At 37.8% G+C, this 17139-nt stretch overlaps 1 protein-coding gene across 2 annotated transcripts in view; it reads right to left on the bottom strand.

Annotated features, from left to right (window-relative positions):
* Positions 1-5707: 5707 nt before the first annotated feature.
* grb14 (growth factor receptor-bound protein 14) overlaps positions 5708-17139 on the bottom strand; it is a 14539-nt gene continuing 3107 nt past the window's right edge. The window contains exons 1-13 of one of the 2 annotated variants that reach the window (XM_020594765.1): positions 16833-17133; positions 16322-16478; positions 14331-14452; positions 14100-14174; positions 13816-13953; positions 12452-12562; positions 12248-12343; positions 11873-11935; positions 10530-10646; positions 10264-10333; positions 10084-10171; positions 9436-9529; positions 5708-9313 (exon numbers count right to left, since the gene is read on the bottom strand). In XM_020594765.1, coding sequence (XP_020450421.1) covers positions 9167-9313; positions 9436-9529; positions 10084-10171; positions 10264-10333; positions 10530-10646; positions 11873-11935; positions 12248-12343; positions 12452-12562; positions 13816-13953; positions 14100-14174; positions 14331-14452; positions 16322-16478; positions 16833-16907 — 1353 coding nt within the window. In that variant the 5' untranslated portion in view covers positions 16908-17133 and the 3' untranslated portion in view covers positions 5708-9166. Of the gene's footprint in view, positions 9314-9435; positions 9530-10083; positions 10172-10263; positions 10334-10529; positions 10647-11872; positions 11936-12247; positions 12344-12451; positions 12563-13815; positions 13954-14099; positions 14175-14330; positions 14453-16321; positions 16479-16832; positions 17134-17139 lie in introns of those variants that run through there. The other variant, XM_020594766.1, reaches the window with a different exon arrangement.

Genomic DNA, 17139 nt, shown 5'->3' with positions numbered 1-17139 from the left:
ACATCTCCATGCTTCTTTCTATTCTATTAAACAAATCTAGCTGAAAATAGGGTTGTGGTCAGTCTAAACAGAAAGCACGTTTGCATGCGCAGGTGGTTTAATATAAACTATAGCACTGGCTAATTTGTAACACACAAATTGTGGAAATTGTATAGTAAAGCATGTCTCATCAAACAAAATACAATCCCAATCTGACTGGTTAAAATATGTTTGTAACAGAATGCCTTCTGGTCTATTTGACTTTTAGGTAACTATTGAAAGTATGAATGCATACATGTACCAAACACCAAAAAACAAAATACCATCTACCTCCTGCATTTACACTTAGGGCCACACATGAACACACAAAGAGGCTATAACTGGCAAATTGTTATTGCCATGTTTCAGTCGTTGGAGAAATATGACAGCAATTACTCTACTACCATGTGAGCTGACCACCTCTGCAAACCATTTCACATAAATATGCTGTGATCCCTGTGTTCAACAGTCTGTTATGGACAAAGATCCTTTCCTTTTAGTGTGCAGTCATGTCTGAGGTCATGGCCATTTTGTCCATATCCCATTTCTTGGTGTATCTTTAGCAAGCCAAGCAAACCGTGTGCTGTAGCTCAGACTGAAGTCTTTCTCTGTTGTTGGTATATGTGGGTCAAAGAGAAATCTTTTGAAAACAGGAAGATAGGAACTGCCTAGCGCTAAATGAAAGGGGTTTACAAAGCTAGAACTATTCTCTTAAATGTCTGACCAGAGCAAACTGATATTCAGTGGAAATACTCTAAAGTGCAAATATTACTATGCCTGCACCATCACTTTTGTACCTTTATACACACAGAAGCATCTGGAAAGCAGTACTGCAGTAAGATTCAATTAACTTATGTTATAATAAGGGGCAAAGACTGGGAGTTAGTGGTACACAACTCAGGTCCAGAGGTATGATTGACGTTAGCCTTCATTCAACCTCAGGATGAAAGGAAGAGCTAAGTAAACAAATGGCACGCTCTCAGAACATTTTCTGTTCATTAAATTGTCCAAAACCCCTCATATTTTTGGTAACACGAACTGGTATTTACACACCATTATAAAGGTAATATTGCTGTCTGCGGGATCAATGCTGAAATGTGTATGCATTGTGGCTTGTTGATGTATTAAACAAGTCTGTGAGCTGTGCTGTAAATCTTTTAGTTGAAGGACAAGCTGTATTTCATGCTGGCTTCTGTCTAAGGGAAAAGAAAGCATCTGGGCAATGATAGAGAGGTAGAGGGGACAGTGGAGGGACAAGTTATAATTTCAACAGTATCTTATTTTGAATATTTTGTACCAGAATAAAAACACTTCCCTTGTTATCTTTGTTTATATTGAATTTTTAAAAAATATTTATATACAGTATAAAAATGGCAACAAATACTGGTTAGTTGTGGTGGGTTTGCTTAGCGCTCCACTGTACATATGCTCTCGCAGTAGTTTGCAGATAATACAGTACGCTTCAGTGACAAATGGGTTTTTATATGTGCTGAATGAATGACAGTGTCAGATCCTGTCTGGAACCTTTTGATTCACTTCACTGCACATTTCACGGTATTTCTCTTTCCTTACAACAGCCACAGAATATATTAGGCTTGTTGTTCTAGTGCTTAGTCATGTTTGGGAGATGTAAAGGTCTGTAAACTACACACACACACACCCAATTAAAGAGGCAAACAATTCCATTAAGAGGCATGCCATGTTCACGGCAACACTTTCACGCAGCATAATGCAAACTTTTCTAACAGGGCATCACATCATGGTTGAAGTAATTTAAATTTAAATTACCGCCGTCATGACAGTATTGCTGTGCCCGTAGCAGAGTGTAATGGAACCACTGAAACACATGATCCTCAAACTAAGCATGTTAAATGTATTTATACTTTATAACATCGTGCTTTTAGCTTTACCAGTAAATCAGTCAGTCAGTCAGTCATGTGGTTGTCTCTGTTGGACTGTGTCATTAGTATATCACTGTGAGTAAAGTAATAGCTAATCAGGAGGATTATATAATGCAGGTTTGTGTTACTTTAATCATCCCCTGCTGCTGTATGGGACAACGAATCCACCCCAACAAGCATCGATTAGCATTCGAGTGCTGATTAGTCAGCAAAGTCTCAACACTGCAGAGTACAACAGACAGCACAGCCTTATTTTATTTGAGTATTATACTTTTTCTTTTACAGACTGAAAGCCAAGATTTCTGTTGTATGCATGTAGCAAATAATTGTTTGTCTGCATAACAACAATATATTGAATTTAAATTTGGAAAATAATGAATGTGAAAATATGAATTGTTTCTGGATGAATCTGTAGTCTACTCAGTGTTACTAATTGAAAGTTAAACTTAGACTTCACTGATGATGTAGGCTCACTGATGTTTTAGTATTTTTTTTAATTATCAGCTCATTATATATAGTAACACATTTCTTTTTCTTTCTTACATCCTTTTGGCAAACATAGCACCCTTTGTAATATTTGAGATGTATACAGGTGTGTATTTGACAACAAACTGTGTAATTGCATCTATTTAGTCACTATATTCTACAACAAAATCAGTATCTTAAAAATCAATAGCTCTATAGTACAAATGCATTAGACAGTAAATTCATGAGACTGTGTTTGGATACTTTCTGCCCTCTTGTGGTGGTACCTTGCAGAATGAAGCACATCCTGTATATAATGTCATCAGTAAGAAGGTCCAAGTGAACATTGCTGCAACAATCATATAGATAAAAATCTACACATATCATGTAGTTACTATGTGAGAAAAATCACTAATATACAATAAATATAATGTACTTCTGTACACATCTACCAAAGAGCAAATAAATGCTTTTGGATGACATACAGTATAATGTATTTCTATTATAAATAATAAAGGCAACTGTCAGTTTCACTATGCAAATTATTGCCCAGTATGTGTCAATCAAAACTGTAGTTTCTTGTTTTTGCTAAATTTGTAGTATCCCACCCTGACTTTAAAATTAAATGATCTGAACAAAGGCATCAAAGAAAATGTACAAGCAGAATAGATTAACATAATTTAGAATCAAGAACATGATAGAATAGCAGATCCTCCCTGACTCTGAGCCATATTAGACAGAGTGAATCTGTTCACAAATGCCCAGCAAAAGGTCAGCATGGTATTGAATTTTTTCCAAATATTTTTCAAAATACCTCCTGGCATTGCAAATATTTTTGACCACTGCGTAATACTTTGGGGAAGGATGAATCCCCACTGCTCCATGCCCCCATCTCTCGCTCTCCCTTTCTCTTACACGTACACACAGATATCACTACACAATGCCTGCCAATCTGCACAGAAAAACACCGCTCTGGGTTATTCATCGATTGACCATTCAAATCCCAACATATGCTGCTCTGCTTCTATTCCACTGTGTTCTCAGAAATGGCCCATTTCCTCATTCTTCCACAAGGCTTCCTGCCCTGTTCAGGAGTCACTCGCACACCATGTAAATGAGAGGAAAAAGTAGGCAGGAATGTAAATTGAGCCAATACGTGTGTAAATGTGCTTGTGCACATGCGCAAACGTGTATCCGTGGGTGCCACTGTGAACATTTTGACCTATTTTGCAGAAAAATGCAAGGACAATATATCATCCTAAGAGCTGTTCTGTAACCTTGAAGTAAATTGCCCCATGATATATATCATGTTGTTTTGAAGTTTCTTTGCACTACATGTTAAGGTATGAATGATAGTAAACACAGGAGAGGGAGAGTTTGGGTTTATGTCTACAGTGTACGGTGATATTCACCCCGAGTGCTTCACTGTCAAACATCTCAGCTTTACTTTGCTTTTCATGTTTTTCTTCCTTTAGTGTCCAAAATGTTTCCCTCGCCGAGACCCCCTGCTGGTTTTACCCCTGTCGTTTTCCTTTTCTTATCCATCCTTTTGATCACCTAAAACATCAGTCCATCACTACCAGAAGCTGTGGTTTACGTCTCCCCGCTGTCCACAGCTCACTGTCTGCTTTCCAGTGAGAGCTCCTCCCCACTGAGCCGCTGCCCGTTTGCCAAACTCAAGTGTTTGTGGGAGAAGTGAGCAGGTTTTACATGGAGGGCTGCCTTAATGTTGTTCAGCTGGTGGGCAGCCACACAGGGAGCTGTACTTCAGATTCACTGTTTGTTCATCTGTGCAGGGCCAAACTCATTTCTCCCTCTCTCCTTGTCTCACTCCCTCTCACACACATTATCAAGCACAAACGCTATACACCATTACAACCTGTATCTGTGACAAACAGAATGTTGCCACATTAAATAATCTGAATGAAAGGAAATGTTTTTATGTCTTATATCAGGATGTCGACTGATATAACGTGAACGCTCGGCTTGCCAGGATGTTACTATTTTGTCTGAGCAGTAGAGGTGTGCCTTCCAACTGGGGATTAGGAGGGGACGTGGCCTCTATAAGGCTCCCTCAGAGCAAAGCCACTACTCCCATGTTAATTTCTCAAGGTCAGGAAGAATCTCTGCAATGTTTCAGAACTGAAGGTGGACTGAAAATACAATAACAGGAACCCTGCTGTATAGGGAAAAAACAACACACTGATACCACCACATCTGTTTACTATGATCAAAGGGGCCTGTTACAGAGGTGTTTCAGGGTAAACAACAAAAGACAGATATGTCTGTTTTATGCAGAACTTCAAGCACTAGTTTGTTTAAGAAATGATCCGCAGTATTACTGTAACAAATCATCTACTCTAATCCTTGTTGTCTCAGTTCCTGTAGAAATAAGCATTCGCATGACAAGTCATCACTCACCGTCTTTAACAGTTATTTTCCAAGCTAGGTATAATTGAGCTACTTTACATTCTAATAAGGCAACAACATGCACTGGATTAAAGCAGACTCTGTTCCCTTATATATTTAAGAATAGAGCTTTCAAAAAAAAAAAAAAAACACTATGTTGAGTGTGTCTCGCCTTTTGAGAATTAATGACTATCCTGTGACTCCACAGAGAATTACAGCCAGTAATTGATTATTAAAACTTGAAATTGCAAACCACATCCATTATTTGACAAGTGCATGTGTTATCCTTGTAATTAACAAAGCTTGGCACTTACCATTTGCCAGTTCCAAGACCTCCAGAAAAATATATCAGAGGTTAGAAAGGCGACTTATACAGCAAGCACTGTCTGGGCAATTATCTGAGACATAATACATTACCAAAGATGCTCAATACACCAAGAAAATCCCTTTCACACCACAGCACGACCATGTTCTTGTAAAATATCATACAGTGTGGTAAGAGACACCAACTGAATGGTAGCAGTAGATTTGTTTTACAGTTAATGTATCATTATTGTTACTGCAGTCGTTGGGTGTAATTTTATACATTTTACAACCCCATAATATTATCTTTAAAAAATTCAACACAGTGTTAATACACACAGAAGAATTTTTAACTGCATATGACCAAGACATGTCAACCTCTGAAAGTGCATTTTGAAAATATATGGAGAAAATATCCAGAGTATCAAGCAGTGTGCAACTGCTTAGAGATTTTATGCATCATAAAATCCCTAATCTATCTTTTTATCACTTTATCATTTTAATGACAAATAAAGACTGCGCTCTATTGCATTTAAAGTATTTGGGGGGAATTGTGGGTCATTTGGATATACAGTATTGAATAATTTGCAACCAATAGCCACAGTGCCTTCATGTTTAATAGAAAGTACAAATTTAGAAATAATAATAATAATAGTAATTTTTGAACCTTTTCAGCTCCAAAACTGTCACCAATCATTTAACATTAGATACAATTAGATTAGATACAGTATATAATACAGATTTGCAAAATACATACAATCAGCACAAAGCCTGGGTCTGCAGTTATCAAACTAAAACACATTTGGATTTCCAATTAGTTTTAAATGAGGCTGTACTATTCACTGGATTGCATCACTTTTTTAAGGGAGGGAAACATACTGCAGTACTTGTTAATTTTTGCTTTATACTATAGGTACATAACGAAATATAGGACAAAAACCAACCATGTGCATTACCTCTCCTGGCTGTAACCTCTCTCACCAGTGTCAATAAAAAGTGACTGCTCATTATTATAAAAACAAATTAAAAAGCAACAAACAACACTAGAGCTGTCTAATGTTACCCAAAGTAAACCACAGTCCAGACTTTACCTAATTTAACATAGGTGCTGTAAAATCCGTAAACCTGCCGGTAAACTGAAGCCAGATAATTGAAAACAGAGTAGGGAAATACTACAAGTGGGGCATTTAAGACAAGAGCAAGAGAGTGAAGTTGACAGCTCTCGAATACAAAACCTGAAGTTATTAGAGTAAGAGTGCGGGCAGGAGTAAGTCCAATGTAATGGTGTGAAGTGTTTCAAACAGTGGTGGTTGTTCATGAGGGCCAAGACAGAGCAGAGAGAGGCTTTCTTTACTGTGAGAACCACTGTATCCACAGGCCGTTTGGACTGGATGAATTCATTAAAGAAAGCGCAGTCTCTCCCAGCTGCCATCTCTCCCCCCGCAGCCAGACTCCGATCAATGGCAGGAATACATCCAAAACAACATTTAGCACAAGATCTCGGAAGCAGGGGTCCATTTAAGACTTCTCTGTGTGCGCACATCTCCCATGGATGTGAACGCTGTTTCAAAATGTGTTTCTGAAGTACAGCAGGGGAGGTATAGGGGCTTTGTGTCTGAAACACAACTGAGAAGATTTTTTAACACAGATGCCCCAAGACAAGACATTCTGCCATTTACAGCTGCACACAGACCCACAATCATATTATTCATGTCAAATAGACATTTTTTTTCTTAAATACTACACAGCACCAAAAATCTAATGTAAATGAAAATATGATTACATCAAATTCATTACTTGCACTTGCCATATTAATTTACTCCTCATCAGAGTAACAACAGTTACATAGGGACTGTTGATAGTATCACTGTTAAATACACTTTCTTATTCCCATTTATGAATTCATGTTTCTTGGTGCATTCTCAGATCATTCTTTGTATATGCACGTAATATGCTCAATACCAATAATGACTTAGCTGCCCAACTTTAAAGTAACTTAACCTTAGCGCAACATCCATCTTTGACAGATTTTATATGCATTATGTAATTTAAATTGCACTAGACACATTATGATTTCAAATATAAACCTGGACAACCAAAAGCAAAATGCTTCTAGTACCATCTAGTGGTCATAAACATTATTTATGTGATGGTGCTATGGAGGACACATTACCAGTATACCGCTCACAGAATCCAGTAAATCATACTTGACAATGTTAGGCTAATGTGCTCCACACACAGGCTATATAGTGGGACTAAATTTAACTGTTTGCTGGATCCCATTAAAAAAATCATGAATTAATTGCTTTGAACGTCATTCTGAGCAGAGAAGCACCCCACTGTGTGCTGATGAGATGGCTCAGGTAGTCATTTCATTTAGAATTATATATCACGTCTGTCATTATATTTATATGGCTACCATGTTTGTCCTATTTAATGAGGAATAAAGACCATAATATATACTGATAGATTTTAAATAAAGGCAGAGTTTATTAGCCTGATGATCTATTGCCTTAGCAAAGCTTATTTAGGCTTTGAAGTTAGGAGTTTATGGTGCTGCACAGTGAACTACTGAATAGCAGTGCTGACAATATAATATGTTTGAAACCTTCAGTAATGTGGGTTTAAATGTGACAATGACTGTCTAATGAAAAATCTACAATTTTGCCAGTCTATAGGAGGCAGAAACCCCTAAAAGTGACAATACAGTAAGTCATACATTATAGATTTTTGTGTATATTTATTAGAGCTATCACAAGATCAGATTTTCACTACAGGATTATTGTGACCAAACAAAATGATGATAATGATATATGTGTGTGTGTGTGTGTGTGTGTTGTCCAGCTGAAAAATAAGTGAAATAAGACACACAAGATGGTCATTTCAGTCATACAGGTGATTTAGTGACTTTTGGCAAGCTTTTTAAAAAGCATTATTGTCTTTTGAGAACCAAAATGTTCAACACTTTACACCCATAGCAGTGGTAATAACATCAAAATACAAGCAACCCAGGTTTTGCTAGCTGTACCTGAATCTTGGTAAAATATAAAACTAAATTTCAATATACAATGAATTCAAATATGATCAAAATCAGTATAATATCATACAGTATTTTTGATTTCCATCTTAATGTTTTATATATATTTCCCTGTCCTTGCTCTCATGAAAGCTCACAGCTATTTTTGTGTTTAATCACATATATTTAAAATGAATGCACAGTGTAGGCTAGCAAGGTTGTGTGCCACCTCTCCACCTGTATATTATCCCATATTATTCTCTCTACCTCAGTCTCAGTCCAGCTTACAGGGTACACACAGTAACACTTCCTGAGAGGCCATTTTACATAATAGAAAACAACAATAATTGTCTCTAAAATAAAAACCTGAATACTTAGAGGCACACTAACAATGAAAAGTATGATAGCTTATTTATACTCAAATTTAACAGGACAGAGGTGTTGTGTACAACAATCCCTAGAATGATGTGGTTGCAAACATACAAATGTGCCTTTGCCAGACCATAACTGACAGGTACTGTATATATCGTATACAGTACATACTGTAGACATCCTACTGAATCTTTTTTCAGTGAAAACCTGAATTTTAGCTGCTGTATGTCACTTACCAAAAAAAAAAAGCTTCTCTCTTCTACTGGTATCACTATGGTCGTAGAATCAAATGCTGTTCATAGTATGCGTTAAGTTTTGCGATATACAGCAGTAGATGTTGTATACTGTTAGGTTAGACTGAACTTTTCCCATCGGATCTTGGGCCACATACAGTATGTGCACATTACAGGGTTGATGAATAATGTTCACCAGGCAAAATTCACCTTCAGCACCTGTAGTCAGTATTTTACAGTCTAATGTAAAATTCAGCTTTTTCTGAAAAAGAAAAACAAGGACAGACTAGGTACCACAGTATGAATGTGGGCTCTAGTGGATGATAACAGTGGTTTCAGTCTGCATGGTTGTTCAGTTAGTGCATATTTTCAAGGCACGTGAACACTGGGAGTGTTTTGTCCAGAAAGGCCCTGGAGTTAAGGTGCATGTGGGCTCTGGGGCCCCGTGCTCACAGGGTGATCTGGGCACAGTGGTGCTTGAGCTTGCAGGGCAGCACCCCACGATTTAGCTGGTAAAACTCCACCAACTGGATCAAGTCAGTGAACCGTGTGTGATCATCATCCAAACTGTAGAATGACTGCCCTTCATCATCCACCTACATGTGCATACACGTACAAGTGACTTGATGAACATGAGGCCAAAATTTGGAAGGTGGTTATTGCAAGATGAATGAAAATCATTTTAGAACTGAATATCCAAACAGTGCATTGTACTCACAGGTAAGATCTGAAAGTGTCTGATTTTCTGCATGTGACACAGTGACAGTACAAATGTCTTAGGATTGCTCTGGCTGTCCCTCAGCAGAAATACTCTGAAAACAAAAGTGCAAAAAATGTTTCACTCTTGTTTTAAGTCCACACTTGTGCCCAATTTTAAGAAAATTCAATCTGTTATGGGCACTAGAAAATACTGCTCTCTCCCTCTTGTTATGGCTTTTGAAACATTTGCTAACAGAATGTAACAGAATGCTGACAGACATAAATATGTAAAGATAGGTTCAGACATTAACACTGTAATTTTATGCAGTTGTAATGCAGATCTAATGTTTTTTAGAACTCCTCAAGTCTTATTGTAATTCACAGTTATTATTATATTTATACATACCCACCACACAATTGCAATACTGAAATGTCAGCTATTTGTTGAATACATGACTTCTCTTGTGCAAAGAATTTTAATATAACTTACAATAAATGCCTTTAACAGGGAAAGGCACTACCATGCTTATCCTTCATAAATGCAAATATAGTTAAAAAAAAAAAAAAGCAGTGTAAGGCTCGTACACTAAATGCTTCTTACAACCAATAACCCAGATGTTTTGAATGACATATTGTAACCAATGAAGCGTATACTGTAGCTGCTTACCCATCAATAAGACCGTGTTGAGTGATTAGACGCTGCGCCTCATCCCGAGACAGTTTGCTGTGGAACCACGGTTGAGTCAAGTGAAGAGCTGAAGCACAAAGAGAGGCGCTATGTTCCACATGATTTATTTCAATTGTGTCCATACAGAATAATAAAATAATACAAATGTGTCCCACAAACCTAGGTTTGACACTGCGCTCTGGGATGTGGAGGGGCTCCCATGACCACTCAGACGGTGGCAGCTTTTCCTCTGATGTAAAAATGAGTTATGGCAACAATATTGGGTTAAAGCATAGCTAATTTATTCTGTTTCTCTTGTCTTGTTATTCTAGCTCATTTAAGATCTCCACTTTATCCCGTTTTCTTGTTTTCAATATTGGGAATCTTGTTCATTAAAAGGCTGATTTTGAGCAAGAGAACATTTTTGACCAAGGTCCATGACTTACCCTCCATGCCAGACCTTCCGCTACAGCCACAGACAGCACCTCAGATGGGTTCTCAATCACCCGGCTCTTCTGGCCAGAAAAGTCCATGGCCACCAATGAGTTCTCAGAGATGCTTCTCTAAAATGATAGTTATCCATCATGTATGTTTAAATTTGTCCTCATATTTGATTTCATTTCCCATGTCACTATCACATTTACAGAAAAGATGGAAAAAAATGTATTACACTCTACAAAATAGCCAAGATGCTACTTTTGTTTTGATTTCCTTTGAGTACAGTGGAAAGGAAGCAAGCTGACATTTGCTATCTTGTAGTATTGCATTGCCATCTAGTGTCTGAGTTACATGACTCCATCTTTCATTATTTCCAGATAATTCCGGACAGAAATCACCACTGAAAAGGGATTAGACTGGCTTTGAAAGGAATGATACATGGGCACATGTTAGTCCTTTAAACTGCCATATAGCAAGTGGCTCTAAATAACTGAAGAAAATTTTTCTTATCGGGATTAACAAGAAGCTTTTATATTAGCACATTCACTCCACTACCAGCTACTACCTGCAATGTAAATGAGTAGTTAAAACAAATGAGAAGTGTTCACTTTGAGAATAGGGGAATTCGGATTCATCTTATCCACTCTACCCCTATCCCAGTGATGTAAAGATACCTATTATCACTTAAAAATTTTTACTATGAGTAGTGTTGGGTTAAATATGTCTTTTGTTTTCTTTTCAGTGTGAACCTATGAAGTGTAATCTAGCATGTTCAGCTAAATCGGTCAGGTAAACCACAGAAGATTCAGCTAACTGACCCCGCTTTTGGCAGATTTATGTAGTCTTATCTTTCTAGTCAAGTCTCTTGGCGAGGTTGTTGGTCACATACAGTATGAGCTCATGTCAGCAGAGAAGAGGTGATGAGTTGGTAAATCTGAGAACAGCTGATCACTGTGTATTTTTAGAAAGCAGAGGGTTCGTGAACATGTCCAAATGCCATAAATAGATGTCAGGCATTGCTGCAAAAATAATCCTGGTAGAGTCTGAGGCTATTCTGGGACCTACATTAACCAACACATTGTACATCAACACACAGAAGGTGCCTCATTTGTCCTATTCAATCATGCTGCTACACTCGTGTATGTTAACATAAAAGTGGCTAAAAGGCTCATCTGAGGCAAACCTTTTGCATGGTACTGTGGGTTACAATCAACTGGCTTTCCATAATGCAGTCAGTTGATTCAATTCTATATAAATACTTGTTAATACATCTTAAAAAATATATATTTTTTAAACCACCTAAGTTTCAAGTGAGTTACAAAACAAGGTAACAAAAAGAGCTTCAGCTTACCATTGGTGAGGCTTTTTGTTTTTGGTATGGCTGAATGAAGTTTTGGTACAGTTGCATCCCATACTGAAATACAAAAAAAGTGCACATTTTACATTCTAATCCCAAATGTTTTATATATAGGCCTTTGAAACTCCTTGGTGAAATAAAGATTCTTCCAACAAGTCCCTTGTTATTTATAGACTAACAGGAGCATGACTAACGTTTTAAACTGTATCCAGCCGATCTCTAGACAATGAAACATGCTACTGCTATCAAGAGAGGGAGCGCTAATCCAGCCTTGCTCAGTAGTTTCTCTTGACCTCCTCCCAAAGCAAAACTCTGATTCTAACACTGACTCAGCATTCCTCCTCTTATGATGGTGGTCAGCAAGCCAACCTTTAACAAGCGCATGGCTGTGATCCAGCAGGTCCTGGTCTGTTCATCATCCGCACAAAGCAGCTTCAGGTCCCGAGCTGAACCACATTTTGATGACTGGAGAGAGTAGACAGATGATGACAAAGGGAGCTCAACATGCCAGAATTCAGTACTCTGCTTCCACTTATTTTAAACTGTTTGGGCATTTCTAGAAAGTGACAGTACCTTGACACAGAAGCCATAATCTGTAGGTGCCCCATGTAGTTTTTTGGCTGACAAGACGGTGTAGACATCGCTGTCACTAAAGTCGGCAATGAACTGGAGATGCCTTGGTTCCTGTAAAACAATAGGACATTATAGGGATGGGCATTCATGGACCGTCAAATCAAAGAGTTGCGTCTAATATTCATTTCCACCACATGCCTGGATATTTGTTGTACAGTACTGGAGGACACATGTAAGGTCTGTCCTAATGAGTGAGCCAGAATCTGAGTATTGCCCATTTAATTTATATTATGATGTGGTTCCTAATATTGAGGAACACTACAAAAATCTATAGTACACAAGAAAGTAATTTACTGTACCTTTAAAAATGAACTGGACATGGTCTATTAGAAAACTAAAGCTCCAAACAGTGGATAAATACTATACTGTATTTTTATTAAACCATTCATAAAACATAATGTTTCAGGCAAAGAAACCATATTAGTTCATTTAGGATAAAGGTGGGTGCAGATTTATGTCTAAATCTATAAAACTGTGTTATCAGTGTCTCAGGGTGTGGTTTACATATAAATGTAATGAAAGAGATAAGGCTACATTTAGACATATTGACATGGGCTGCATTGAGAAAGTATCAAAAGCCACATTGTGCCAGAGATACATTTCCAAAAAAAAAAAAAAAAGTACAAAGACTACCATTGTTCTGATTTCATGTGACACACAGGTCCCACTTCCTTATTTAAAGTAAAGCCACAGTTGTTACTGTCTGTGCTGACTGACTAGCAATGCGTCTGACCAAGACTACAGATGAATAGGAAACATTCTAGAGTAAAACGTAGGAGCCATACCAAAGTCTGCATTGACAACAAAAGGCCTACTGTTGTAGAAAATGAAAGCAGTTGAGAAGTGGTTGCGTTGGCATGGCTGGTGCCTGAGTATAAGCTTCACTTGTCAGCAGCACTGAGAGCACTGTTTCTGCCTGGCTGCTATGTTAGCTGACCTAAGGAAAATCAAGCTCAACCTGTTCCACTGCCCTCTGACAATGAGCAGCAGGTGAGATATATACAGAGGATGAACGAGTGAACCTGTGGTGCACAAAAAGAGGATGTATCCTCACACATGAGGACAAGAGTTTCATGCAGTTTTTTTTATCCTGGGTGTTTACTGTGTAAAATAAGGACCATGTGCATTTATTTCAAGCAAAGAAAATCTAATGCAATTTTCTAATAAAATAGTACTGCATGCAGCAGAATGGTTTTAGCTGTATGCAACAAACAGCTCACATAGTTATCTGGTTCATTATTGCATTTGATTTTCTTAAAATGCATACATTTACTGTATTTGACAAGTCATTTTGCTTTACTGACCTTGGAAGTTCCCTTGTTGGAGAAGTAAAGCCCAGACCTTCGCAACACAAAATAAAACTTCTTCCAAGACTTTCTGCTTTGCTCTTTGGCATGGAGGTGTCCGTGGATCTCTGGACACGTGCTGGAGTTAAGAAATGTCTGTATCGGATAGAAAAATATTTATTCATAGGTGTGTGTGTGTGTGCACAGTAGATTCTCAAGGTGGCACAGCACATTTAAACAAGGTTGAGAAGCTAGCCAACCAAGGGATAAGAGAGTGCACTGTAAACACAAGACCTTGATACCTGTATAAGCTGAGAGTGATCCACCATCCCGTTGGTTTCACTGCATATAGAGACCATGTGATCCGGGAAAAAGTCCTACCGATGTGACAGCAGTATCACTTATTACAACACTGTTTAACCCACACACTGGTGGGAAAACAGGTGGGTTGGTTCAAAGAGAGGATACCAAATGCAAAATGATGTCTATGAACTCATCACCATATATTAAATAGAAAGTCGTCACAAACTCACCAGGGGTTTCCTGAAGAATTCATATTTAGCATAATTCTTTCTAAAATACAGCCGGCTGTCGGTGTCCACCCCCCAGCCTGACAGCACTTCCATAACAGACTCATGGTCTTCAATTGTTCTTTCTAGTGAGACCAGGAGGAAAGAAAATGGATGACAGGCTAACTTATTTTTCTCTGGCCTCTGGATAAAAGATAAAGATCCAATAGTATCAGCTATAATGCCAAACCAAAGTTAAATATAGATAAAACTTGAAATTTTCTTAAATTCACAGTGCAATGACATCTGCAAAAGATTTTCTGACAAGCGTTATTTTGGTTAACTTCGAGGCATGGAGTTTGATTATTAACTCTGAGGCAATGTGTAACCTCTGTCCGAGGACACAGCTCTCAAGTCAAGCAGCACAACATAAACATTAATTATTTCCTAGAAGTAAAAATGATTTTGAATTAATAGAAACCTTTTTTGTGAAGCACTGTTGAACAAAATATACTGACAACATGAGGGCAAAAATGTCATCAGACAATAAGTAACTAGTCATGATTTACATGGCTGTTAAAACAACTGTAAAACATAGCATATGGCCTTAAAGAATTAAACTGAATAAGTATTTATAGCTATGCCCTATAAATATAAACTCTGGGTATTAGGCAAACAAACTCAAAAAACTTAGTCTACAGCCTAAACAATGTGAAAACAATGTATCTCCAAACATTCACCTTTTCCTGAATTAGAATAAGAGCACTGAGCTTTGAGATATTCGTTTTTATTTTGTCACAATTCACTGGGTTCTTATATTATTAGCTTAGGGATATTCTGTCGACCCATTTAATCCAAACATTTATCTGAAAAAGTAAATCAACCAACACGCAAATCTAGATTTTGGTGCTGATCTAGATCATTATCCATATCCAGAAATACTTTAAAGGGTTCATCACCACTATGATATACAGTAGGGTCAATTTCAAAATTTTGGCTTCTAACTCCATGCATAATACCTAGAATGCTTGGACAAAAATTGCAAGAAAACATTCACATAAGATCTACTCCCCACCAAAATATGATCTGGATCCAAGTAATATTCTGGATCTGCTGATCTGGAATGTTGAAATTTAACAAGCTCATGGAAAACTTGCTACTGTGAGACAGCAAATAATGCTACAGACTTGCAACTAAGATCAAACTGTGGCTTAAGCACTGCTGACTCAGTATCTTCAAAAGATGCTGCGCTATGTCCTGAAATATTGTTAGTGAAATATTGCTGTTCTTGAATTGTTTTCAAACTAATAATGACACCAATGTGATTCCAAATGCCAGTGATAGGTTTTCATGATTGAGGAGTCATATTATGAGGGTTGAACTGTAATTGCAATACTGCTTTTAGTTAGAATGGCATTATGGGGAAACTGATCTGCCTTGGCGGAGGTTTGTGCTCTCTAAGTGCTGTCTAGTTCGCTCTGATATAAGAGTACTGCAGTAAATCCTGCTTTTATGAAGGAATGTTTTCAACACCTCTCTTAGCACAGTTTGAACAAAACAATCAACATTATCACTTTCACAAAGGGAGGATTTAATTCAGGACTGTCCCATTACACTGCAATGGGTTCAGCTATGTGTACCAACAACAACAAACTGCCCAATGAGTGTAGATCTACACTTTTCACCACTCCACTCTACCCCCACTCCTCCCATAAAACCAAGCAAACCTTACCCATATCAATAAATACTAGTACATTATCTGGCACTCTCACATGATATTTTAACATTTCATCATGAGTTTTAGATTGAAATGAAGCCTGCAAGACACTTTCACTTTGCTAAAGGTTCACTGCAAAAAATATGGGTAACAGAGCTATATCTCATACAGTATATGAAAGAAATATTTTTTCAGATAACATATACTATACAGTACAGCACAGGAAGCAGTGTGCCTCTGAGATTATCTTCTTACAGATTTTTTTTTTACAAAATGATACCAAAAAACAAATTATTACCTATTCCCAGATGGGAGAGGTGTTCGAAAAGAGTCCAGCTGTGGTCATCAATGCAACGGTTCTTCAAAACAAACAGCTGGCATACATCCTGGGCAGTGATGTCACTGGGAACCTCTACTGCTCTGCTGGTGTTATCTTCATTATAAACTTTGATTACCTGCATCAGAAAGATTGAATTAACACACATTCTGTAGGACAGGATTTTTTTTTTTTACCTTTAAGGGTAGAAGCACACTGATGTTTTTGATAATGCAATGTAAGTGAGATAAATAAATTTGTTAAATTAATCTGTTTGAGCCATATACTGCAGTTAGGCAGCCAGTTTTCTGTTGCAGCAACTAAATATTAAGAAAATCAGAGTTGTTGAAAGCCCCACAAGGTAGGAAACATTGCACATAGCATGTTCCAAGATCTAAAAACTTGAACTTGTGAAGAAAAGAGTGCAGTAATCTTGCAATACCCCAGTGAGACATCAAACACTTACATTAATCCATCTCAAAGTAGAACTTACCTCCCTGTTTGAAGCCAAGCAGAGTTCTGAGTTTGGGCAAGCTCTGTAGTCTATACATGGCTGAGCACACAGCATTGCAAAAGACAGCTTTAGTAAGAAACACAAAAACACGCATCGGATAGCACAGCGAGTGTCAGCTGAGAGAAAACCAGTCTACAGCTCTGTCTCTCTCTTCCTCTCTGCAAGTGGCTCTGTGCTGCAGTGGAGTTGAAAGCGGGTAATTAAGCAAAACTGCCTCTTAACACAGCGCTTTCCTGACTCCACATATCTGTTACCCTGGAGCTCAATACCAAATCACCTGCTGCCT

The sequence above is a fragment of the Monopterus albus genome, unplaced genomic scaffold (genome assembly GCF_001952655.1).
Source record: "Monopterus albus unplaced genomic scaffold, M_albus_1.0 scaffold24.1, whole genome shotgun sequence".
Classification (NCBI taxonomy): domain Eukaryota; kingdom Metazoa; phylum Chordata; class Actinopteri; order Synbranchiformes; family Synbranchidae; genus Monopterus; species Monopterus albus.
The sequence above is the reverse complement of the archived record's forward strand: the minus strand, read 5'-3'. Positions and strand labels throughout refer to the sequence as shown.